The sequence below is a fragment of the Gymnodraco acuticeps genome, unplaced genomic scaffold, assembly GCF_902827175.1.
Source record: "Gymnodraco acuticeps unplaced genomic scaffold, fGymAcu1.1, whole genome shotgun sequence".
Lineage (NCBI taxonomy): Eukaryota > Metazoa > Chordata > Actinopteri > Perciformes > Bathydraconidae > Gymnodraco > Gymnodraco acuticeps.
Window position 1 is genome coordinate 616127 of NW_022991818.1, and position 26107 is coordinate 642233.

Genomic DNA, 26107 nt, shown 5'->3' on the forward strand with positions numbered 1-26107 from the left:
CCCGACTTTTTTTTTTCTCCAAAGGGGGGGCCTGACAGAAAAAGTTTGAGAACCACTGGGTTGCGTTCCGATAATCCAAAAATTAGCTCCTAAATTCTAACCCTATCTCCTATTCCTTGACCTCTGAGTGAAACGTCACGGGGTTAAGGGATAGTGGATAGGATAATTCAAAAGGATTTAGGAGAAGAGACTGTGGTACTAGAGAATCCGAATGCACTTTCACTATCCGACGTGTTTATGATGCGCCAGCGGACGTCATGAATGTGCGTCTGCTGCTGCTGTGGGGAAACTATGGAAACTACAGTTTTCTATACAGCGGACTACAACATGGATGTTCAATAAGAACGAGGGACTACTGTAAACTCATCTAGAGACTCTGCACCGTGCTCTGATGCTGTTGTTTTATGCTTTATGAACGTGGACAACAGATAAACATATTCTTCATGACCAAAGTTGGAATTGAAATAAAAAAGGAAAGTGAAACTTATGCTCGTCACCCTCTCCCTCCGGTCCACATATGATTGTATGAACTATTAAAAGATCTTAAAATAAATACAAATGTATTTATTATAAACGTTAGTCCTTAACATCTATCACTGTGTATATCACCATTCAAACATCTTTTAAAAGTTGAACAACCCCACACAGCTCAGTGAAATGTTGACTTTATTTGATCATTTCAGTAAAAACTAACGTTCATATTTCTCTTTTTGATTATAATACTGATGAACGTTCAAAACAAAGCACTTTGGCAACTTACCACATACGTTTTAAAATGCTTAATAAGCACCGTAACTTTCATGATATAATTTCTCCCATTATCGTTTGTGTCCGTGAACGGCCGACTGTTGAGTGACGGCAAATGCTGCGGCTGCAATGCATTGTGGGGCAGCATTTTCTCCTCTCCTTTCGGCTAGGGAGGTCCAGTGGTTCCTAAGCTAAAGGAGGTTATAAAGGAAGTTTGAAACCTCCTTTCCTTTCATTTGGAGAATTGGAACGGCACTTATCATGGCTGCCAGTGACGTACTTCCGGGTCATTTCACTTGGTTAGGAAGGTTCCTAAGCTAAATGGACTATTGGACTGGGCCCCTGGTCTAGAGGCAAAAGCTTCGGAGCTAAGAGGCGGCGTCGCTTACGTCTCTCTTATGTCGAGGCGTGCAGGAAACTAAACCCACCTCCCCTGAACATGGGTCGACTGTCATGCCTGCCTACAAGCAGTAGTGCTTATAAACACACTTTATAAAGTCAGGCAACACTAACCAGGCTTCGTGTGATTCGGTTTATTTGTAGCCTACCTTACTTTGACCATCCGTTCACTGTTATTGATCATTGTGGAGAGAGGCAGACGTTTTGTTTTGTATTATAGCAGCTATCGGATGGAATCAATACATGGGCTGCACAGGTTGTCGTGTCCCAAGTAGAATCATAATAAAAATACGCCGGTAAAATGTGCCTGTAGAAAACGGTTTATGCCACAATAGGATAGCAAGTAGTCAGTTTAGCTTCGGTTGCTATGCTAACATCGCCCATGTTCGGGTCGTGGAAGACCAGAAGCTGTGTGGTTCATAAAAACATGTTCTTACTCAATATCAAGCCACAATTATTGCTTTTATTTTAAATCGTATAATTTCGGACTTTTGTTGCCGTCTGTGAGGAAAATAAATGGGGCTCAGAGCCTCAGAATACTGAAATCTGTATTTTTTAAATCTTTTTTTCCTTCTAATTTGTTATTATTTTCAAAATAACACACTGTTATTTACTCACCAATAACACACAATTATCCTTGCTTTTATTTATTGGTTTAATTCCATAATCTCGGGCTTTTTTTGCGTCCGTCAGGAACTGAATTTCAAAATAAAAATAACCGGAAACAGACGTAGGCATTTCGAGTGATTACCCAAGATCCTCAGCTATGAGCTCGCTTATTGGATGTTTTAGCCGCAATGCATGCTGGGATTTGGTGTTTATATGATATGAAATCCGGAAAACATTTTAAAAGAATATTTAATTCCGAGTGTTCTTGCTTTTCTCTTTGAAAGTCATCACATAACGGCATTGTAATACACGGTTACATATTACAGATCTGCCATAGTTCTTTATTTATAGAGCCCTGATGAGAAGACCTTTGGAAAAACTGGAAGAAATGCCGCCGAAACTGAATACTTGACGTGGATCATAAATATATCAACAATTAAACAACATCTTCAATTTCTCTTCACACAATACGTCTCCTTGCAGTATCAACACTAATTCGGCTGACTTTTACATTTGATCTAATTCATAGATAGGTTATATTTACACCATAACGGTGCACAGCTGATATAAAAGGACTTGTAGTTTTTAACGATATTACTGATTTTCTTTGAATATAAGAATGTAAATACTGAGTCTGAAATAGGATAGCAATATGCTGTAAAATGATGTGAAAGCATGAATACAACTACACATCTTCAGATGTTGTACATACATAAGTGTCCTACTACACTAATAATACAAAGTTATTATGGCTGTGTGTACCTTGTGTGCACCGCCTAGTGGTTAAAGCAGGTTATTGAATTATTGTTTTTATGTGTTATATTTGATACAAAAAATATTAAGAGTACATACTTTCATAAGGGAAAAGTAGAAGGTCTGTGATAGAAATATAGAATATAAAAAATCAAGAAAATACTATAAGTGATCTCTACAATAAAACAGTTTAGTGCAGGATGTACAAAGGTATTAATAGGAGGAGGTGCAAAAGAGAAAAACGAATTAATCTTTATTTAAACTATCTACAGATAAATATTAAGCCTGACAAAGTACTTAACATAATTGCTTTCCTGCAATGTTAACTATGTTGAAGCACTTATTTTAACTGATATTATACATATGAATTATACTCTTATGTATGTAGATAGTATAATAAATGTGCAGAATATGACAGTTTAATGGTGGAGGTACACACATATTGATAGATGTCTTGTAATGCACTGTTGAGGAACCTGTGACCTAAGATTTTCATTCATTGCATACACCGTAGTTGTGTATATGATTATGTCAATAAACCTTTGAAAATCTTGAAATCTTGAAAGGGATGTGCAAAATAGCCATAATATACAGTCTTTAATTAACTATTAGTAGAGAATAACGAGTAATGAATATACTTTATTACTCGTTTCCATTCATGTAAATTAAAGATAAATGTTTAGTCTTCTCAAGCACCAACTATCAAATATCTCTCCTGATTGTTGGCACTTGACAATCACCTTACCTGAATTTTACTGTAACTAAAGTCTGATTTAAGGGTTGTTTATATTTCACATCATTAATCAGAATCTGCAAAGTAACTCAAATAAGTGTAGTGGAGTAAAAATACCAGGTTAACCTCTGAATTGTAGTGGAGTATAATTACAAAGTAACAATGAGCTGCGTGGGTATATGCTGCGCATTATGGACACAAGCGATTTTCACCCATTTATTAATTATATGTTTTACATTTGATAACACCAATGTGTTTAATACTGGCAACTTCTAATTGTGGGAAAAACGAAAACGTTCAGTAGAGATGTCCCATAGAATATTTTGCGAAACACAATAGCCAGCGTGTAGTTCTGGGGGGGGGGGGGGGGGGCGTTCGATTCCAGTTTTGGATAGTCTGGCGTGGTTTAGTTCCATTTCAAACAGCTGTTTGACGCTCGTTGTAACATTGGCGCACTGTCATTCCAACATCCAATCCCAGAGTTTGAAGATTAATCACGGGGACTGTAGTCCTAAACGATAGCTGGGGATTATGAGTAGTGTAGTGTCTTCGGCCATCCTAAACTCAGAAATGTTGACAATCGCAATGATGCTCGAAATGTCCCTTACAGGCCTACGTCTGTTTCCGGTTATTTTTATTTTGAAATTCAGTTCCTGACGGACGCCAAAAAAGCCCGAGATTATGGAATCAAACCAAAAAATGAAAGCGAGGACAATTGTGTGTTATTTGTGAGTAAATAACAGTGTGTTATTTTGAAAAGAATAACAAATTAGAAGGAAAAAAAGATGTATTTTCCTCACAGACGGCAACAAAAGTCCGAAATTATACGATTTAAAATAAAAGCAATAATTGTGGCTTGATATTGAGTAAGAACCATAGACTGTATATATAAATGGACGTAGGGTCCGTGACGTCACCCATAGGATTCTGCAGAGTTGCCGTGAAGCCCTTAGTAGGCGGAGTCGGCCACTAACGGCTCGACGGTGTCGTCAGAGTCTAACTCCCGCCTTCTCCAAATAAGGGCAAAGAGGCGGAGCTGAGGCGGAGCTGAGGCGGAGCTGAGGCGGAGCTGAGGCGGAGCTGAGGCGGAGCTGAGGCGGAGCTGAGGCGGAGCCGAGGCGGGACAGGGCGGGACCTGTTGCCAACGAGCGTGACGTTCGAGTCCTAGCTCAGGCTAAGAAGCTAAGCTAACATGCTCTCAGTATCAATCGAATGTAAAACATGATTGATGAAAGTAGTAAATCGGTCAGATTTGACCCGAAGACAACAGGAGGGTTAATGCCATATTCACTTAGTAACGCATGAACAACTTTTACAAATATTTCTATATAGTCTGTGTTGGTAAATGTCATCTAGGTTGCACATTTCCTGCTGAAATACATGCATACCAAGTCACTGCGTGGCACTTTGGTTTTGATAAAACAGTGTAGTTCCACTATATAAACGTTACATTCATAATCAAACGAGACAATCTGCAAGATAATTAGCTATTTGGTATTATTCTTAATGCTTGTCATTCACACGTTAATAAAATAAAATAAGTACCGATACATAGCAGAATAATTGTGGCGGTGTTCAGCTTAATAAGCCTTGCTCAACATCATTTATTTAGCTAATACTACAGCGGGCTGCAGGCGAACCAAGTCCGCGTTACGATGCATTCCTTGATCTCCAGTTATAACGCCGGACTCCGCCGCTGGCCGAAGCTAACGGAGCCCCAGGGTGCTAGCTACGGCCGCCGGGACGCGCTAGCGAGCTAGCACCCTGCAGCCCCGTTAGCTTCGGCGGCGTGGACTCCGGCGGCCCACCCCTTTTAACATTTGCTCCCGTTTAGCATTATGGGCGTCATAGCCATATAGTATAAAAGTCTTACCCAAGGCTGAATCATAAACTAAACTGTATATATGTATAAAGGGTTACGTCCTTAGCTGGCTAATAAGCTACATAACAGGCTAAGCTAACAAGCACACAAACACCTGCTAACGGGGTTAACATGTATAATATTATCATTTTACTCACCAAAAAAAGCTGAAAGTAGATCTGTTAGTACATTCAAGCGCACAGCATGACATTTTAATTATCTGGTATTTGTAACAATATTCCCTAACAGGCACGATCACCACGAACACAGCTAAAGGATCAAGTACAGTAACTACAACTAACTAACGTTGTAGCCTCTATGGTTGTATCCTAGCAGATTGGACAAGTTGCTGTTAGCTGACAGTGAGGCACGTATCTGTCAATCAAAGTGACCACGCCCTAATGTATGCACAAACTTTAAGACCTAATATAAATATAAAGGGTCGCGTTAGAAAACAATTCACTCACAGATCCATAATCATGAAGGTGGAATCTAACTATATCGATAATAAAATGTATGGAGCCAGGGGTAGAAACATGTTTTTTTCTGCTGTAAAATCGGGCATTTTAACATGGGGGTCTATGGAAATTGCTCCTTTCTGCAGCCATCGCCTATCGGCCAATATATGAACTGCAGTGTGTGGCACTTCCGTATTGGCTTCCCGGCTCTACCCCACAGTTTGCCGCTTGGTAAGAACATGTTTTTATGAACCACACAGCTTCCTGTCTTCCACGACCCGACCGGAGAAAAATAAGTGCTGTAGGCACGAAACACATTACCAGTAGAAATACATTGCTTTTAAAATCCGGCTGTGCAACACGAAAAAAAGGGGGAAATCGTGTTGGTGAACACGAATCAATAGATTAAAAATCGTGTTGGTGAACACGAAATGCCATGAGACTGGGTTGTTATACCAGAGAAACTTTCATAACAGCGTTGTGATGCCAAACAGCGTCAATTCAGACTGACACACATTCACTTAAGGGGAACTGGGGATATTTATCAGCTGCTTGTGTGAGTCAGACGCGGCCGCGGCAGTGTGAGCTAACATGGAGCTAATGGGAGAATAAACTCCCGTGGAATAGCAGCCAACACTGCAGCGGTCGGTAAATGCAGCAGAAACACATTAATAAACAATGAACCACGGCACGCTGGAGAAAAGCATAAGGTTGGAGAAGTCTTTATTTAATTTAATCTGGCTTCGTGTGATTAAAAGCAACACGATCATCGACCAGACGCAGTTGTTGTTGTTGTGAGCGCCGTAACGTTGTTGGGGAGCAAATCAGCGATGTAAACGGTGACGTCATGACGCAGCAGCGGCAGCACCAGTCGGGCTCTGGGCGGTGTGAACAGAGCGGGAGCAGAAAAGGGAAACCGGAGCTGAACCAGAAAAGCTCTAGCACGGAGCTCTACGGCCCGTCCACACAGCGGCGTGCGTTGAAGCTTCCAACGCTTCTGCCCATTCACTTTGAATGGGGTGACGTCACTTTTAGCCGAACTGCATTTTGGGAAGCGACGTGGAGCGTTGCTGGCGTCAAAAGTTGAGCAATGTTCAACTTTTGACGCCTCGACGGAGGCGTCAGCCAATGAAATCCTGTTTATGCAAATCTGCCAGTACAAGCGCTAGCCAATCAAACCGCGTGTAAGCTGGGAGAGACTACGCAGGTCATTTTCTCATATTAAAAAAAATGGAGGGAAAATTCATTGTAGCGGTAGTGAATCACCCGGTGCTGTATGATCAGTCTCTGTTCATCTACCGGGATACAAACCGGAGGAGCGAGGCTTGGAGGGAGGTGGCAGAGACAGTGGATGAAACTGGTAGGTTTTCGCCTGTTTGGGGATTTTATATCCAGTTTACTTCGTTTTAACATTGCTATTGCTTTGTATGTCGGGGGCGGGAGATTCAGGTGATTGGTTGTTGGTCGCGTTGCTCGCAAAAAATCCCCAAGCTTCAGATACGCCCACCTCCAAGCGTCAACGCACGCTGCTGTGTGGACGCTCCGTAGAAAGGGAAAAGCGCTGGTGTGAAAGCCGCACTAGAGAGGTGGTACTATCCTGGGGGAAAAAAGTACCCCAGTTCTGATTGGCTGGGCGAACTGCAAACCACGGCCCGTAAAACTCTGAAAAGTTTTGTGAAGCCGCCATTGTATTTGTGGCATTAGCATTAGCCCCACGCACCAACGGAGAGAGAATAATTTATGGCAACACAAAAAAAAAACATGGGAGCGGTGGAGTGATGAGGAGGTGTCGGCGTTCTGGCGATTTACTCGGAAGGCTTCAGTAGAAGCTGCTGGGAGTCCCAGCAGCTTCTACTGAAGCCAGTCCCCAACTCCGGGGACTTCGGGTGGCAGCAGGGGCGGACTGGCCATCGGGAATACTGGGAGTTTCTCCGGTGGGCCGGTGCTGTGCATGGGCCGGAGGGCCAAAACAATAAATACATTTAAAAAAATATATATTTTTTTTTTATTTTTTTTTTTTTTGCCTAAATCCTACCGGCCCATATTTGTGAGTATACCGGCCACTCCCTTTTTTTTTTTGCTTAACTAAATCCTACCGGCCCACATTTGTAAGTGCCCACATTTGTAAGTGTTCCGGGCCGGCCACTCCCCATCAGGCCCGTAGCGGCTGTCACTGCGCAGTGAAAGATCAGGAGTGAGTTACTGATGGATAAACAAGCTCCAAAGCGTAAAGGAGGTGCACAAAAACTTAGGGATAAAAAAATGAAAGCACTTGAGGAAGGTTCAGCAAAAAAATAAAAAATTACAGACTTTTCGTTTGGTCCTGCCGCTGGTTGTAGTTGTAGTACAACCACCACCGGAGAAGCTGATGTAACGTTAGCCGACACAGCGGCCATTCCCAGTGGCAGTGAGTCCAGCAATGAAACTGACACAGTACAGCGGCATCTAGAGCCCAGTACCAGCAGTGATATGATGGTAAGTTAATGTTATGATTGATGCTGAAAGTGAAAATCCTCATTTGGCTAATGCTAGCTTGCTTTTTAATGTAGCAGATGAGGTAATATTAGCTAGCTAGCCTATTTCTAGCTAGCTAGGCTATTGCCTACAGTACATTGTGTGTTCACAGGGACAGCTAATGCATTAGCTAGCTAGCCTATTGCCTACAGTACATTGTGTGTTCACAGGGACAGGGTAGAATTAACAACATTCACTGACCAAATTCTGGTGAAATATGCAAGCTGCTGGTAGATTTGCTTCACTCATTGACAACGGTAATCTATTTGAACATTATAGCCACTTGACTTGGGCTGGTGAATCAATGAGACTACGATGATTGCTTATACTGTCTTTTGTTTGATTAGCTTAGACGTTAGGTTACCTTATTAATACTACAAATAATAAAGGGTCCATTACTTGTCAACCTGCAACTAAAGTTACTGTCTGGTGGAAATTAGCCTGTTACTGTCTTTAAGACTTTACTTGGTTTACATACATAATAATAACATGGTGGTAACATAATAACGTAACATACTAATCAATACTAATCATTTATGTAGGCTGAAGATGATCCTGCTGCTGACACTGACAGAGTTAGTCAAGGCCAGGATGTCAGTGCCACCCCAGTTGATTATTTCACCAGGCCGATGTCAGGCACATTAGACCTATTCTTCCGTTTTCACCCCCAGCAGAAGGCAGACAAGGCTGTAGTGCAGAGGGCTTTTTTTTGCAAAGACGGCACAAACAGGAAATAGCTATCATACAGTGAAGCCAGAGAAGTACTCTTCTGCTCCCTTTGTATGGCTTTTGCTAATCCTAGAGATAGCAACTCCTTCATCACTGGCATGACCAACTTCACACACATACATCAGAGAGTCGAGGAGCATGATCAGAGCCATGCTCACAGAGATTGCGCTGAGGCATATTTCCTCAGATTCTCAAAAAACACAATTCAGGACCTTCTCATGGGACCTCAGATGTCATGTCACAGAGAGGAAGTCCGCAGGAAGCGTCAAGTGTTGGAGCGCATCATAGATGTGTTGAAGCTCATTGGTCAAAGTGGTTTGAGCTACAGGGGCACGCAGGCGGAGGCATTATATACACAAGATGATGACACCATTGATCATGGTAACTTTTTAGAGATGATTGTTTTGCTGGGAAAATATGATGTGTGTCTCAAGGAACACCTCACTCTCTGTACAGAAAAGAGCAAGCAAATACACCAGTCTGGTTTAAGACAAGGTAGAGGTTCCCTTGTCACTCTCCTATCCAAAACAACCATCAACTACATCATCACCACCATCCAACGCCTAATGAAGGCCACCATCGCCACTGAAGTCCGGGAATCTTTTACATTACATTACATTACATTACATTGCATTTAGCTGACGCTTTTGTCCAAAGCGACTTACAATAAGTACATTCAACCAGGAAGATACAACCTTGAAGAAAACAGAATCATATAAGTATATCAGGTTTCATAGAGCAAAACATTTCAAGTGCTACTCAACTGGCTTTAGGTAATCCAGTCCTTTATTAGTATAAAAGTGCTTCGTTAATCGTTCTAACGCTCGAAGTGGAGTCGAAAGAGATGAGTTTTCAGTTTGCGCCGGAAGATGTGCAAGCTATCTGCCGTCCTGATGTCAATGGGGAGCTCATTCCACCATCTTGGAGCCAGGATAGCAAACCCACGTGTTTTCGCCGATGGGAACTTGGGTCCCCCTCGCAGCGAGGGCGCAACGAGTCGTTTGGCTGATGCAGAGCGTAGTGCACGCGCTGGGGTGTACGGTTTAACCATGTCCTGGATGTAGGAAGGGCCAGATCCATTCGCAGCACGGTAAGCAAGTACCAGTGTCTTGAAGTGGATTCTAGCAGTTACCGGAAGCCAGTGAAGGGAGCGGAGGAGCGGAGTGGTGTGGGAGAATTTAGGAAGGTTGAAAACCAGACGAGCCGCTGCATTCTGGATGAGCTGCAGAGGTCGGATGGCACATGCAGGTAGACCAGCCAGGAGGGAGTTGCAGTAGTCTAGGCGTGAGATGACGAGAGCCTGGACCAGAACCTGAGTCGCTTTCTGAGTCAGCTGGGGACGTATCTTCCTGATGTTGTAAAGCGTGTATCTGCAGCAGCGGGTTGTAGCAGCGATGTTTGCAGTGAAGGACAGGTTGTTATCTAGGGTCACACCCAGATTCTTTGCAGTCTGAGTCGGGGAAACAACTGAGGTGCCGATGTTGATTGTCAGGTCAAGAGTTGGACAATCTTTTCCCGGGAGGAAGAGCAGCTCAGTCTTGTCAAGGTTGAGCTTGAGGTGGTGAGCAGACATCCACTGAGAGATGTCAGCTAGACAAGCAGAGATGCGTGCGACGACCTGGGTCTCTGAGCGGGGAAAGGACAGAATTAATTGGGTGTCGTCAGCGTAGCAGTGGTAAGAAAAACCATGCGGGCTAATGACTGATCCGAGCGAGTTTGTGTACAAGGAGAAGAGGAGGGGACCAAGAACAGAGCCCTGAGGGACCCCCGTAGTTAATTGACAAGGGTCGGACTCAGACCCTCTCCAAGTCACCCTGTAGGTACGGTCTTTCAGGTATGAGGTGAGGAGGGAAATCTGGCATGTATTCTGTCCAGATTGACACCACACAGGACATCACAGCCCAAGATCAGTGCTCTGTTGTCATACGATATGTGACAGACATTGTTCATGAGCGACTTGTTGCTGTGATTAAATGTGAGGCATCCACTGGGCAGTACTTTGCACAACTTGTTGTGAATGAAGTACTGGAGACCATGAAACTGGATGTGAGGCAGTGTATTGGAAATTCCACCGATGGGGCCTCCAATATGCAAGGCCAATATAAAGGCTTCTCTGCACTGCTCGCCAAAATGTCCCCCACCCATGTCCATGTATGGTGCTACGCACACGTCCTGAACCTCGTCCTGGCAGACACAACACAATGTGTATTGGCAAGTGGGTCACTTTTTTCCCTGTTGAACAACATCGCTGTCTTCATCAGAGAGTCCTACCAGAGGATGAACATCTGGGAGAAGGAGAGCAAAGACCCAAGACACAGACATCACGCCCCGATTGGAGAGATACGCTGGTGGTCCAAAGACGTTACTGTGACTAAGGTATTTGGCTCTTTTGGAAAGCCAGATAATGCCCTGTATGTTGATGTCCTTCATACCCTCTCCGCCATTCAACATGAAGAGACCATCAACGCCACTGCACGGGTCAATGCACGTGGATACATCACCCAGCTTCTGAGGTATGAAACAATACTTACAGCTCAGATCTTCCTGAGAATTTTCCAGGTCACCTCACCAGTCTCAAAATACCTTCAGAAAAGTGGAATGGACATCCTGACAGCTCATCGGATGATTGTGGCTGCAGAAACACAGCTGAAAGATATGACCAGAGACTTCGAGAAAGTCAAGACGGCGGCCGCCACATTCGTCCAGTGGGCTAACAATCAAACAGAGGAGCAGAGTGAGGAGACTGAGCTGGAGGTTGAGGCTGCTCTGCCACAGAAACAGGGTAGAAAGAAGAAAACCATGCCTGGAGAGATGTCCAAGGATGAGGCTGTGACTGATGCTGAAACATCATACAAGATTGATGTCCATAATCAAATCATGGACACAGTCACAGGAAGCATGCACCAGCGCTTCCTCAAAAATGGCACTTTGTATGCTGATTTGGCACTTCTGGACCCAAAAAGATTCAGCCAGGTAACATCTTATGCCGGTGGTTTCCGAGAGGCAGCACTTCAAGAATTAAGCAAGTGCTTGCTGCCATTTGATGACAGAGCAACGGTGGCCAAATTACAGAGTGAGCTCATCAGTCTGGCAGGACAGTGGAATAGGTTGAAGACATCTGTATTTGAGGAATACACAACCAAGACAACAGAGGCTGGGCCAGAGGATGCTGAAGATGAAGCGGAGATGGTATATAAAAAGTGCTCATCTTGCAAGGACTGCCCATTGTGTTGCTACCGTATCCTTAAGCAGTACAACCTCCTGACAGATGCATACCACATCATTGGCCTTGCATACAGGTTCCTGCTTACCCTGTCTGTCACACAGGTAGCATGCGAGCGAAGCTTTTCAACACTAAAATTAATCAAAAACAGGCTCAGGAGCTCGCTCTCTCAACAGAACCTGGAGTCCTTTATGCTCATGGCTACTCAACCAGATGTTTTGAAGATGCTGGATAGTGACCAAATTATAGATGGTGTTGCAGAGAAAAGTGAGCTGCTGCAGAAACTACTAATTCAGTGAGGTAATAATACATTTACATTTATTACTATGTGACTTCCCAATCTTGACACTAATAAATTAGTGATTATTGCAGACTATTGAACAACATTAAAAACATGACATTTGTTCTAATGAAGGCTTCAGGTGGATGTCAGTATCTCTTCGATAATGTGTACATAACATGCATATATGTTTTGTCTCTCACCCATAGGCCACCCTATTTTTTCCAGAGGGGACTGACTTCTACAACCTTGCTCCCAATGTCAAAATCAACCACTTCAACCCAGCCTCCTCCTTTTAAAAGCAACACATGGATGAGCTCACTTATAGACCCAAAAGGGTAGAGAGGGAAGTATTGACAGCGCTTATTGTTTATAAGTATGTTGCCCTGCCCTCTAGTGTTTTTTTTGTGTGTGTATGTGTATACAGCAGGGGTACTCAAATACAAATCTTAAAGGTCCAAAATAAATGTTTCAATAAGACAAAGGTCCGTTTATTACGGTCATTCAAACGTTTAAACAATTGCAACAAGATTCTTAACACGAGGTTGCAAAAACAAAAATAATCTGTATGCAGCAGTTTTCATTGTTATTGTGTCTGTGCTTGACCCCTCAGAGTCGCAGTGTAAGAGCTGCACAGTTAGGAATAAAGGCAGCTGCACCCTCTTTCATTCAGCATTCCCATTATTGCTTTATAAATGTCTTGCCCCCTTGTGTGTCCACTGAGGTTCGTCAGGCCCAACACATCTTCAACAAACTCCCCCTTTGCCTCATCATAAAAACTCACAAACACCAGCAACTGAGCATTGTCAGTGGTGTCAGTGGACTCACCCACAGCTAAGGAAATGCACTGTGCATTTTTTATTCCATCACAAAGCTGATTAATCAAATCACCAGCCAGTATTTATGTTCTTCTGGTTGCTGTGCAATCTGAGAGGGGATTTGCTTGATTTGACCTGTTATTTCCTCTTTTTGTTTGCCTTCAACATGGTCGCCATCACTTCAGTCATGCATTCTTTTATACTGCAGTTATTATCCAGTGGAAAGTCCTTACCTACTGGCCTAGTTAAATCAAAGTGGTTACTTTTTTTTGGCTGGGCAGTGTAGTTTTAAACACCGTCTTATTTGACTTTCTCAGGACTTAAAACAGTTTTTTGGGGGCAGACCCCCTCAAAGAAAACAATATATTTACACACGTAAGGTCATCATCTTAATAGTTTTGTATGCTCATCCGTGAGCAGAGCATCAAGTTGACATGTCTATTACAGCTGAATGCGGCGATTACCATCTTGTTCAGCAAAACTCCTCACAAACGTATTAAGATCAACAGCTTTAGTGCGTTTTGATTCAATGCTGAGTACAGTCAAACTGACAGTCTCTTCTCTGTCATTGTAGACCGCAAATACCTCATTCCTTCAGTGCTTGGGTCCGAATGCTTCTCGTTTTGCGCCGTCCAGTTAAAAATGAAATCGCCGCCAAATCGTATGTCCACGCTCGCGCCAGGACCGGGGGAGGGGTTACATGACGTGCATCTTGTGCTGTAATCACTTGCACTCGGACATTAGAGACTTTCTCTCATAAATGTCCGATGAGCCACAACTTTTCTTTCAAAACAAAGCTACCAACTGGGGTGGCAGCTGGGGTGGCAAGGCCTATTTTTAGGGTGTCAGTTGCTACCCCGGTAGGTGAAACTAGGCTACTAGCTACAGTACAGATGGAAGATGAGCTGTTAACTCTCGCTCTGAATTTTTTTTGTTTTTGTTTTTAATTCTCGCTCTGACTTAGACAGGTTGAAAGAGACACACACATTTTTCCCACCCGCATTCCGCGAAGACCCGCCCTACTGTGCCTCTGATTCGCAGATTGTTTGGGGGGAAAAAACGCTGACTGGATGCTGAATGTGATTGGACCAAAGCGTTGACACACACAGGTGGAACACAGTGGAACAGTCAGACATGCAGAGCGCTGTTTGCAGTGGACATAGCGGAGAATTTTGACTCGTTGCGAATGCGTTGTGGCGATGTCTCACATATAATACAGAGAGATCATACATATGAAAAGTATAATTTGCTCAGAGTCCGGAGACAGTGGTGGTTCGGTCCGGATCTGGACCAGAGTCCGTAGTTTGAGGATGCCTGGTATACAGTATACAGTATTGTAGCGAGCCCTGGGTTCAGAGGGAGGGGCTTGCATAGGGGAGGGGGGGGGGGGGGGGGGGTTCAGGGAGAGTGGCTGCACCCGTAGGATAGAAAAGGGGGAAGTGACGTCTGACTCAGAGGTCGCACGGCTGTGGAGAAGAACGTTCATTCAGAACCCACATTCTGTTACTGAGTTTAGGCTAGTTAGCTAGCAGGTTTATTGTTTTGGGTGCAGTCACTTTTGCCTCCACTTGCTGTTCAAATAAATGTTGAAAGAAAAAGTAAATCTGTTTACAGTTCTGTTTCATATTGGTGTTGAGAGATGTATCCATAGCTTTAGTCCCTAATTTTGCTCTCCAAATGCACCAGATTGATGCATTTAACTTCAACATTTTAAAACAAATCTTCCCGGGGGAGCTTGCCCCCGGACCCCCCTAGAGGAGGTGAGGTCTACCACCTGCCCACACCCCCTGTCAAATTGTCTCACCCACATTGAGGATGCTTCCTACCCCCATGTTTTATTCCATGCGTCAAGTCAGGCAAATTGGGTCCAAATGTTATTGCATCAATGATCTGTTAACATTAAAATCACTAAATATATGCTGTAACTATTTTGCTTAGGCAACTCAAGGGCTCAGGTAATGTGATGACTATATGAATAATGGTCCAAAATAACATAAAATGCATAGGGTTTTTTGTTAAGTAACATACTTTCGTCGCCGGCCGGCCGATACATGCCGCGCATTAAGTGGGCCTGTCTGTCAATTAATCCCCGGGCCACTTTTTCCCCCCAGTCCGCCCCTGGGTGGCAGTATACGCCGTGAAGTGGTTTGCGGCCTGCCAGTAATCCCAAAGCAGAAGAAGACGAAGTGACGTCAGCTGCTCATTTGCGTAATCTTCCCTCAGGGAAAAGTACTCCGGTGTCAACGCGATTGGTACTTAGTGCCCTGGGGTAATAAGTGCCGGGGCACTAAGTGCCGGCACTAAGTACTGCAAAGTACGCGGTGTGAACGCGGCTATACTTCCTGAATGAAAAGTGAACTTTAATATTAGTCAAATATGAAGAAGTTAAACTTTAAACATCCATGACTTAAACACTTTATCCAGGATAAAAGCCACATAGCTGCACCTGCAAGGTGAATACAGCTGGTAAAAGAAAAAGTGTTTGAATGCGTTCATTAACAGGTTTATGATATCACTGCCCCGTCTAAAACACGATCTGACTCTAATTACATTTGACTCGAGTGTTTCGTCAACTTAATGTGTTGCTTAAAATAATACTTCTGCATAGTATGTGACACTGTGAGTGTTGCACGGCCAGATACGGCTCGAGAAGCTGACTCGGATAAGGAAATATATGATAGGCTACATTATGATGTGATATGAATGATAATGCGATACATCGACGTCTGCACTCAGTGTACTTATGTTGTGGCAGATATTTAAGTAAGCTTTCTTAACGCTAATGTTATAATAGTCAGATTGCTCTGAAGATGGGAGGTGATATTCTATTCATTTTCACATTCCCACAGTCAGTTGATTTTTGCCGGCCGTCTTTCCTGCAACGGCAGTTTTCTGTATTTCCTTTCTCCTGTAATATGACTTGATAGCTTTAAACTCCGCACACAGAGCTCTGATTGGTCAGCAGGCGGTGCTTTCACTGAGTTGATCTCTTAGCCTGCAACCTAACCTGCTCCAGAGCAGGTTAGCCGCACAGCATAAGTTACCATGGAGATTTAGCCCGCTAAAAAGAGAACAAGCGTCGTAGGACCGGAAAGCCGGAGTTTTCCCTGAAGTTAGCCCGCTAAGCGAAAATCCTGCTTCGTAGTACGGGGCTGCAGTCGAATAGTCCATTTAGCTTAGGAACCTTCCTAACGGAGTGAAATGACCCGGAAGTCCCTCAGTGGCAGCCATGATAAGTGCCGTTCGAATTCTCTAGATGATAGGAAAGGAGGTTTCAAACTTCCTTTATAACCTCCTTTAGCTTAGGAACCACTGGACCTCCCTAACCGAAAGGAGAGGAGAAAATGCTGCCCCACAATGCCTTGCAGCCGCAGCATTTGACGTCACACAACAGTCGGCCATTCACGGACACAAACGATTATGACGGAGAAATTATATCATGAAAGTTACGGTGCTTATTAAGCATTTTAAAACGTATGTGGTAAGTTGTCTAAGTGCTTTGTTTTGAACGTTCATCAGTATTATAATCAAAAAGAGAAATATGAATGTTAGTTTTTACTGAAATGATCAAATAAAGTCAACATTTCACTGAGCTGTGTGGGGTTTGTTCAACTTTTAAAAGATGTTTGAATGGTGATGTACACAGTGATAGGTGTTAAAGACTAACGTTTATAATAAATACATTTGTATTGATTTTAAGATATTTTCATAGTTCATACAATCATACGTATTGGGATCATTTGTATTAATGTGGACCAGAGAGAGAGGGTGACGAACATAAGTTTCACTTTTTTATTTAAATTCCAACTTTGGTCATGAAAAATATGTTTCTCTGTTGTTCATAAAGCATAAAGCAACAGCATCAGAGCACAGTGCAGTCTCTAGATGAGTCCGTCGTTCTTATTATACATCCATGTTGTAGTCCGCTGTATAGAAAACTGTAGTTTCCATAGTTTCCCCACAGCAGCAGCAGACGCACAAAATGACGTCCGCTGGCGCATCATAAACACGTCGGATAGTGAAAGTGCATTCGGATTCTCTAAGCACTGCAGTCTCTTCTCCTAAATCCTTTTGAATTCTCCTATCCACTATCCCTTAACCCCGTGACGTTTCACTCAGAGGTCAAGGAATAGGAGATAGGGATAGAACTTAGGAGCTGATTTTTAAACTATCCGAACGCAACCCAGGCCTCTGGTCATTTTGGAGTTTATCTGTCACATCTGTGTCACTCTCCGTCTCGCTGTGAGGACGTCACTCTAAATGTCTCTCTGAGGCTCCGTTTGCCCTCAAACACCTTCAGCAGCACCTGATCCCAACCAACTGTCAATCAAACCCGCTTCCTCTGGCCCTGTGATGTCCCTAGACGGGCAGGTGTGTGTGTGCATGTGCACAAGCAAAACAAACACTGTTTGCATACACTCCCTGCACACATACAGTAGGGGAATATTAAAACCCACAAACCTTGAAATATCCTCAATTTCTGGGTTTTATTTATTCATCTTTGATGTTAATAAAACATATGTGGACTACTATCAGCTTGTCAACTTGAACCTGATTTCATAAAGGAATTTGTAACAACTTGGGTCTCATTTTAGGCATAATTCTTATAAGTTTTGACAAGATTACACTTAAACGTTATTGCTGAGATCTGCAACACAATAAAATGAAAATGGGGAGAATTAACCTAAGCAGCTTATTTTTATTGTTATAATAAAAATATTCAAGTCCCTCTCAGTCAAGGGTGTTATTAGCATGGCTTTTTAAAAAAATGTATTGTTAAGATACAAAAAAAACAATATAAACCTATTGGTGCCAGTGTGTAAAATGTACAACCAGAAAATGCAGTCTATTACTGTGCGTATAAAGTCACATAGAGTATTGGCCTTCATATGGACAAGAAAAAGAGATGTGTATATATGTACACAATTGCTTAATGCACTGAGTGATGAGTCTAAGATTGCACAATGTGTCCTGGGTTGACTGTGACTGTTGAGTCGCATAAAGGGACTAGCATTGTATAATTTTGTTATAAAACACTTTTCTGTAGAAAGATGAATAATGAACCTTGTATTTTGTAGCCTACCCTGGAAAATATTACATTGTAATAGTAAACACATGTCATAAATGTTGATGACCAAATGTTGTCTTAATGTTAACTTTTCTCAAGTCAAAACGTTCTGTAACACTTCACTCAAATAATTTGAAGAAGTCTTCAAAAGAGGCGTCAACTAGTTAACTAGTGAACCTTTTGCCTTTACTAGTTAACTAGTGAGTGATTCTGGGTGCTACTAGTTAACTAGTGCAGACAAATGTATGCCACTAGTTAACTAGTTCTGCTTCTTTTTTGTAACTACACTGAACACAAATATAAATGCAACACTTTTGTTTTTGCTCCCATTTTTCATGAGATGAACTCAAAGATCTAAAACATTTTCTATATACACAAAATAACCATTTATCTCAAATATTGTTCACAAATCTGAAAAAATCTGTGATAGTGAGCACTTCTCCTTTGCCGAGATAATCCATCCCACCTCACAGGTGTGGCATATCAAGATGCTGATTAGACAGCATGATTATTGCACAGGTGTGCCTTAGGCTGGCCACAATAAAAGGCCACTCTGAAACGTGCAGTTTTGCTTTATTTGGGGGGTCTGGGGGGGGTCCGAAAACCAGTCAGTATATTTGCCTCACGCAGTGCAACACATCTCCTTCGCATAGAGTTGATCAGGTTGTTGATTGTGGCCTGTGGAATGTTGGTCCACTCCTCTTCAATGGCTGTGCGAAGTTGCTGGATATTGGCAGGAACTTGAACACGCTGTCATATACGCCGATCCAGAGCATCCCAAACATGCTCAATGGGTGACATGTCCGGTGAGTATGCTGGCCATGCAAGAACTGGGATGTTTTCAGCCTCCAGGAATTGTGTACAGATCCTTGCAACATGGGGCCGTGCATTATCATGCTGCAACATGAGGTGATGGTCGTGGATGAATGGCACAACAATGGGCCTCAGGATCTCGTCACGGTATCTCTGTGCATTCACAATGCCATCAATAAAATGCACCTGTGTTCGTCGTCCATAACATACGCCTGCCCATACCATAACCTCACCACCACCATGGGCCACTCGATTCACAACATTGACATCAGAAAACCGCTCACCCACACGACGCCACACACGCTGTCTGCCATCTGCCCTGAACAGTGAAAACCAGGATTCATCCGTGAAGAGAACACCTCTCCAACGTTCCAGACGCCATCGAATGTGAGCATTTGCCCACTCAAGTCGGTGACGACGACGAACCGGAGTCAGGTCGAGACCCCGATGAGGACGACGAGCATGCAGATGAGCTTCCCTGAGACGGTTTCTGACAGTTTGTGCAGAAATTCTTTGGTTATGCAAACCGATTGTTGCAGCAGCTGTCCGAGTGGCTGGTCTCAGACGATCTTGGAGGTGAACATGCTGGATGTGGAGGTCCTGGGCTGGTGTGGTTACACGTGGTCTGCGGCTGTGAGGCCGGTTGGATGTACTGCCAAATTCTCTGAAACCCCTTTGGAGACGGCTTATGGTAGAGAAATTAACATTCAATTCACGGGCAACAGCTCTGGTGGACATTCCTGCTGTCAGCATGCCAATTGCACGCTCCCTCAAAACTTGCGACATCTGTGGCATTGTGCTGTGTGATAAAACTGAACATTTTAGAGTGGCCTTTTATTGTGGCCAGCCTAAGGCACACCTGTGCAATAATCATGCTGTCTAATCAGCATCTTGATATGCCACACCTGTGAGGTAGGATGGATTATCTCGGCAAAGGAGAAGTGCTCACTATCACAGATTTTTTCAGATTTGTGAACAATATTTGAGAGAAATGGTTATTTTGTGTATATAGAAAATGTTTTAGATCTTTGAGTTCATCTCATGAAAAATGGGAACAAAAACAAAAGTGTTGCATTTATATTTTTGTTCAGTGTAGTTAACATGTCAGAGCTTTTGCAGTGCACTAGTTAACTTGTAAGACTTTTAGCGTCACTAGTACGGTCAGAGGGTCACTTTCATGAAAAAGCTTACAAGTTGGGACTTTGGTGCTACAAGTGCTGCTCCTGGCGTCACGAGTAAGGCTTATGTGGTAACTAGTCGGACAAAAGTGCCACTAGTTGCTGAAAAAGAGTGACTAGTGTAATGTTTGATTTAACTAGTAAAGCAGAGTGCCAAACTAGTTTGACCATATATCTAACAAGTGAAATCAAAGAGCCAACTAGTGTAGGCAGCTGCCGTCTGATATCAAGGATATGGAATAAATACTCAAATGGCTTGCCATAGTAGGTATAGGTAATTCACTTCAGAAACACTTTTTGTTATATTCCATGGAATGCTCTTAACATCCCGATAGCAATGAATACATTAAATGCTTTGACAATAAATACATAATAAATGTCATCTGTGGAAGCCGTGGTGCTGTAAAAAGCACGACCAATCATCTGAGCCGGCCCGGCTAAAATAACTGGATGGCCTACCTGCTTGTCAGGTGCACAAACTTATCTCGTGCCCTCATTGGTCATGTGCGCGTTCATGTGTGTTGGAGGAGGGGCTCTGTAAGGAAGTGTGAAGGAAGGGGCAGATTTTTTTCGGCTGCGTACTTTCAAATTCTTGCGCACTCGAGCTGGTTTCTCCATTCTTACTGTGGCGGCACGTGGGAGTGTTTGTTGGAAATCCTATTCAACTAAAAGCCAGCCAACGCCACCTTGGGAATTGCACCCAAGGAAATTATTATTCCAAGTACCAACAAGGCACTCAGGTTTGTGATACTGAGGGGCAGGAGACGTGGTTCCAATTTATCAAATGTTTTATTTCTGGCATTAAAATATCATTAAAAACACAGTAAGATCATCATACACACTGGAAATAAAGGGGGACATTTTAATTCAGGGATGCTGAGGCTTACCAGTGGATGGAGGTGACGAGGGGTGAGAGGGATCCCAACAAAGTAAATTAAGGCACCCGTGATCACTACACACTCACACGAAGGAACACAAATCAGGGGGGAGCATAGCACGACAAACAAAGGGGGAAGCCACCACCGGGGACACCAGCACCACACCTTTGGCTCTCAGTAACTAAAGAGGGGCAAACAAGACACAATTACTGGGAGAAACAGTCAACACAAATTAATACACAGACCAACACATAAGATAAGTATAAGACAATAAAAAGTCAAGAATACTACGAAATACTGATTTCAGTTAACTGATATTAACTGACAACTCCACAGTGGCAAAGCCCCGGGGTTGGATGAGATCCGCCCAGAAATGCTGAAGGCTCTGGGTGTTGAGGGACTGTCATGGTTGACACGTCTCATCAACGTTGCGAGGAAGTCGGAAACAGTACCGAAGGAGTGGCAGACCGGGGTGGTGGTTCCCCTTTTGAAAAAGGAGGGTGTGTGCCAATTACAGAGGCATCACACTACTCAGCCTCCCCGGGAAAGTTTACTCTAAGGTACTCTAAAGGAGGGTCAGGCCGATTGTCGAACCTCAGATTGAGGAGGAAAAATTGCGGATTCCGTCCTGGTCGTGGAACGACGGACCAGCTTTTTACTCTCGCAAGGATCCTGGAGGGGGCCTGGGAGTACGCTTATCGGGTTTTGTAGACTTGGAGAAGGCGTATGACCGAGTTCCAAGGGAGTTACTGTGGGAGGTGCTGCGGGAGTATGGGGTGAGGGGGTCTCTACTCAGGGCCATCCAATCTCTGTACTCCCAAAGCGAGAGCTGTGTCCGGGTCCTCTGCAGTAAGGGTTGGCCTCCGCCAGGGCTGCGCTTTGTCACCAATCCTGTTTGTAATATACATGGATGGATTTCGAGGCGTAGTCATGGGGGAGGGGGTCTGCAGTTCGGTGGACTAAGGATTGCACCACTGCTTTTTGTAGATGATGTGGTTCTAATGGCTTCAGCACTGGCCACAATAAAAGGCCACTCTGAAAGTGCATTTTTGCTTTATTGGGGGGGTCTGGGGGGGTCCGAAAACCAGTCAGTATCTGGTGTTAGGGTTAGGGTAATGTTGTGAATCGAGTGGCCTGTGTTCGTCGTCCATAACATACGCCTGCCCATACCATAACCCCACCACCACCATGGGCCACTCGATTCACAACATTACCCTAACCCTAACCCTAACCCTAACCCTACCCCTCACACCAGATACTGACTGGTTTTTGGACCCCCCAGACCCCCCCAATAAAGCAAAAATGCACGTTTCAGAGTGGCCTTTTGTTGTGGCCAGCCTAAGGCACACCTGTGCAATAATCATGCTGTCTAATCAGCATCTTGATATGCCACACCTGTGAGGTGGGATGGATTATCTCGGCAAAGGAGAAGTGCTCACTATCACAGATTTTTTCAGATTTGTGAACAATATTTGAGAGAAATGGTTATTTTGTGTATATAGAAAATGTTTTAGATCTTTGAGTTCATCTCATGACAAATGGGAGCAAAAACAAAAGTGTTGCGTTTATATTTTTGTTCAGTGTAAATAAACAAAACAAACTTAACTCAATGAAATAACTAATCATAAACAGAGATTAATCGAACAGTCCGCGATAACAATGTTTAAAATATGGCCCTGTAATGAAGGGGAAGGTGACACAAAGACACAGTGATACCAAGAGGCAATGCAGACAATGCAGGCCAAGAGCAACACCCGCCAGGCAGTAGTGTAGCGGTGAAGCACAGTAGGGCAGGCAAGCCAGCTGTGCAGACAGACACAGCCATGAGGGCAGTTACAAGATACTAGTATTGTCTTATCACTGTTACTCTGCTGATTTCAATCCCAAACCTACTCCTCAGTGGTATTCTCTATTCCTGACTTAAACTTCAATTTGTGTTTATGTATTTGTTTTTTATTGATTAACTTTCAATAGATCAACTTCATCGCTGCTTTGACATGTAATTCTTCAATTATTGTAAATTCCTTGAGTCTCTAACCACAGTACATATTCGGGTTTTCCTTGTTTTGTTAACTCTGTACATATACTTATTTTTCTTTTTGTGTGGAACTGGTTTTTATAAAGGCCCCTTAGTTTCAGTAAGGAAGTGTATTTGACACACAGCTTGTGTGTGTGTGTGTGTGTGTGTGTGTGTGTGTGTGTGTGTGTGTGGTGTGTGTGTGTGTGTGTGTGTGTGTGTGTGTGTGTGCGTGTGTGTGTGTGTGTGTGTGTGTAGCAGGCAGTGAAATTTCAGCAGCAGCATACTGATGAGAGAATCAGGCGGGCTGATCTAATTGTCTCCAGGCTGCTGCTAAAGTGGACTCTGACACAGAAATGCGTTATGGGATCTAGATCAACATTTCAGTGCAAGGCTCATGCACCAATATCTGGCTGAAGAAATTGCACACTGAAATAATTTGCAGTGGCTGTTACACATTTGTGTGTTGTTCACTGTCTCTCAGCTGCAGAGTCCAGGAATGGTCCCTCTTTTAAAATGACAGAGGGTCATGAATTTGTATTTTCAAACACAGCGCTAGCCTGAGAACTAGACCTGAAAGTGTGAAGAGGCAGACCCCTAAGGTGCAGCCTCTCTAAATATATTTTTGTAATAAAACTCAACAAGATAAAAAAACTGTATCATTCAAGAAAATTTGCCGTAATACAGTCTTACTGTTAAAAAAACAAAACGGATAATATTCCACACACATGGAAATGGTTCCATGAAAAGCAACGGGTGATATTCAATCAATACCAGCAGGACTCATAGAAAATAATGTAATTGCTCTTATAATGCAACACTATTTAATTCCTGATGGTTTTGCTCAGCAGTGGCTGCTTCGTGTGGGTTATTTCTGGGTTGAGCCGTCATGCTTATTGATGAGCATGACTTATTACTGTTTATAGCCTCTGCATGCTTGCAGGTGTGAATGCTGCTGGCTCCCAGTTTGCAGTTTTTTCTGCTGAATCACAATTTATTCATTTGCAATCTGTGCTGTGTTTGCATACTTTGCATATTTAAAAATGTGCTTGCATTCTTATGATTCTAAATCTATTAATGGGTTCAAAAATGACATTATTATTGTGAAAACTATTTGTTCAGTCATCACAATGGTTAGTTATCTTCAATAAAAACATGCACTCAAGCTGACTTTTTAATTTTTTTTTAATCAAACTGGCTCCGAAAGTTTCAGATGTGTACTTGGTGTTTACCCCTGACACACAGGGTACTCATGGTGTAGTTATATATTGTAACTGCAAGGTAAAAAACTGTGGAAAAAGTAAGACTTGATCTGATCAAAGTCTACCACATTGAAGTTGCAGTTTTTGATTAATGTGTTCACATTACCATCCATTTTCTTTGTATTCAAAATGTGCAAATGAAAAAGTCTTGGTCATGATTTGACCAAAGCCACATGTGCATGGTATGCCGTTTTTTTTATTCCAATCCAAGCACGTCTGCTCCTCTTTACTCGACTACAAAGCAAGAGAGACACTTTTGTAATGCCTTCTTTTAAAAGGATATCTGTCTTCAGTTGTTTAAAAACTGATTTATTTTTGTATTGCTCTATTGGGTTGATTTACAGGGAGGCTGTGGCACAGTGGACTAGTGTGTTGGTGTTCGGATCAGGGGGTCACAGCAGGTTCAAACCCCACTGCAGTCAGCATGTCGTTGTGTCCCTGCAAGACACTTCACCCCAAATTGCTCCTGTGGGGGATTGCCCACAGTATTGAGTATGTAAGTCGCTTTGGATAAATGCGTCTAACATGTAATAATTTAGTTAATGTAATATCTTTATCATCGCTTTAGAGATTGATAAACGTGCTCAGGAAGAGAACTTTCCCCAGCTCATTAGGGCTTCAGCTATGTTGGATATATACACAGACTCAAACTCACCCATACATACAGTCTCATACATTCAATAATTCCTATACCATCCTTCCATGTGACCACAGATAAATCAATTGTCTGTCTCTGTCACTTTTGCCCCTGGGCCTGCTAACAACATTGACTTGGTTTGACTCTGAGGCCACTAACGATGTTATGGAGCTCGCTTGTGTGTTGCTGTGATGAGGGCTCGTTCTGCTTGATTTATCATCATTAGGTGCACTGTTGCAAAAATATTGTCTGAAAACATTCCAAATATACATCGAATAATGCCAATATTGGTTGTCAACAAGAACTTTTATGCACAGTAAAATGGGTAAATCATGAGCAGCTAGGTGGATGTGTGAAATTACCCAGCGGAGAGCAAGCTCTTACTTGTATTGTTCTCTATTCAAGTGCAAAAATAAATAAAGCAATTACAGTGCAATTGATTTTTAATAGTTTAAAATTCTGATACCAGAATATAAAAGATACAAAAACAAACAAATGGATAAATAATGATCCTGAGGCGATACTCTGTGTCTTTTTCCACCACTTATTCAACAGTTATTTTGAGGGTCTGCCTGCAGAGCTCCTCTGGAATTGCTTTTGATGATCCGCTCTCAAGAAATTGTATTTTACTTTTCCAAATCCATCCAAAGGATCTAACATCTCGGTGGTTTTCACGATTCAACGGTAGGTGACTGATTTGTAATATCCTAACTAAATATTTTAAATGCATTGCTACTTTATGCTAGCCATTCACTTTCAATTTGTGTTAATTTAAAACATGTATATTACTGAATATTATACAGGGGGATAGGCTGTTTAATCTTTCTAAAGGTAGCTTCGTCAACAGTCGCAACTAAATCTACTGAAGTTTTGTGCATTTAGTAGCTTCTTTCTTGGATGAGTAAGCTAAATCTTAACTATGTGTTCAGTGTAAATGGTAGTTTAAAAAACTTGTATTTAAGAGTTTCCTTAACGTACATTCCTGCATGTGTCTTAATGTCTAGACTGTGTCGCTTGGACTGCTTATTTGTCATCCAAAAGAAGATTAAAGAAAGATTTAACGTTTATATTTTGTTCAGGCCATTTGTTGTGGCTGCAAATGCTTACTGACAACTGTTATGACTAACATT

The 26107-nt window shown here is 42.8% G+C and overlaps 2 protein-coding genes across 2 annotated transcripts; both read left to right on the forward strand.

Moving 5' to 3' along the window:
• Positions 1–9021: 9021 nt before the first annotated feature.
• LOC117535297 lies at positions 9022–11315 on the forward strand. The gene is made up of 3 exons (XM_034199724.1): positions 9022–9401; positions 10657–11179; positions 11259–11315. The coding sequence occupies exons 1-3, from the start codon at positions 9022–9024 to the stop codon at positions 11313–11315; spliced, it is 960 nt and encodes a 319-aa protein (XP_034055615.1).
• On the forward strand, positions 11266–12655 carry LOC117535315. Its single transcript, XM_034199748.1, has 2 exons — positions 11266–12326; positions 12516–12655. Exon 1 carries the CDS (start codon positions 11402–11404, stop codon positions 12323–12325), a length of 924 nt encoding a protein of 307 aa, XP_034055639.1. The 5' UTR covers positions 11266–11401; the 3' UTR covers position 12326; positions 12516–12655.
• The last annotated feature ends 13452 nt before the right edge of the window (positions 12656–26107 follow it).

What these genes read in the sequence shown, in the direction of transcription:
- LOC117535315 (XM_034199748.1), top strand. Translation starts at nt 11,402, where the DNA reads ATGGACATCCTGACAGCTCATCGGATGATTGTGGCTGCAGAAACACAG.
- LOC117535297 (XM_034199724.1), top strand. Translation starts at nt 9,022, where the DNA reads ATGGGACCTCAGATGTCATGTCACAGAGAGGAAGTCCGCAGGAAGCGT. An exon ending in ATCGCCACTGAAGTCCGGGA is followed by an intron (nt 9,402 to 10,656) that starts ATCTTTTACATT and finishes GTGAGGAGGGAA; the next exon opens with ATCTGGCATGTATTCTGTCC. An exon ending in AAGACGTTACTGTGACTAAG is followed by an intron (nt 11,180 to 11,258) that starts GTATTTGGCTCT and finishes TTCAACATGAAG; the next exon opens with AGACCATCAACGCCACTGCA.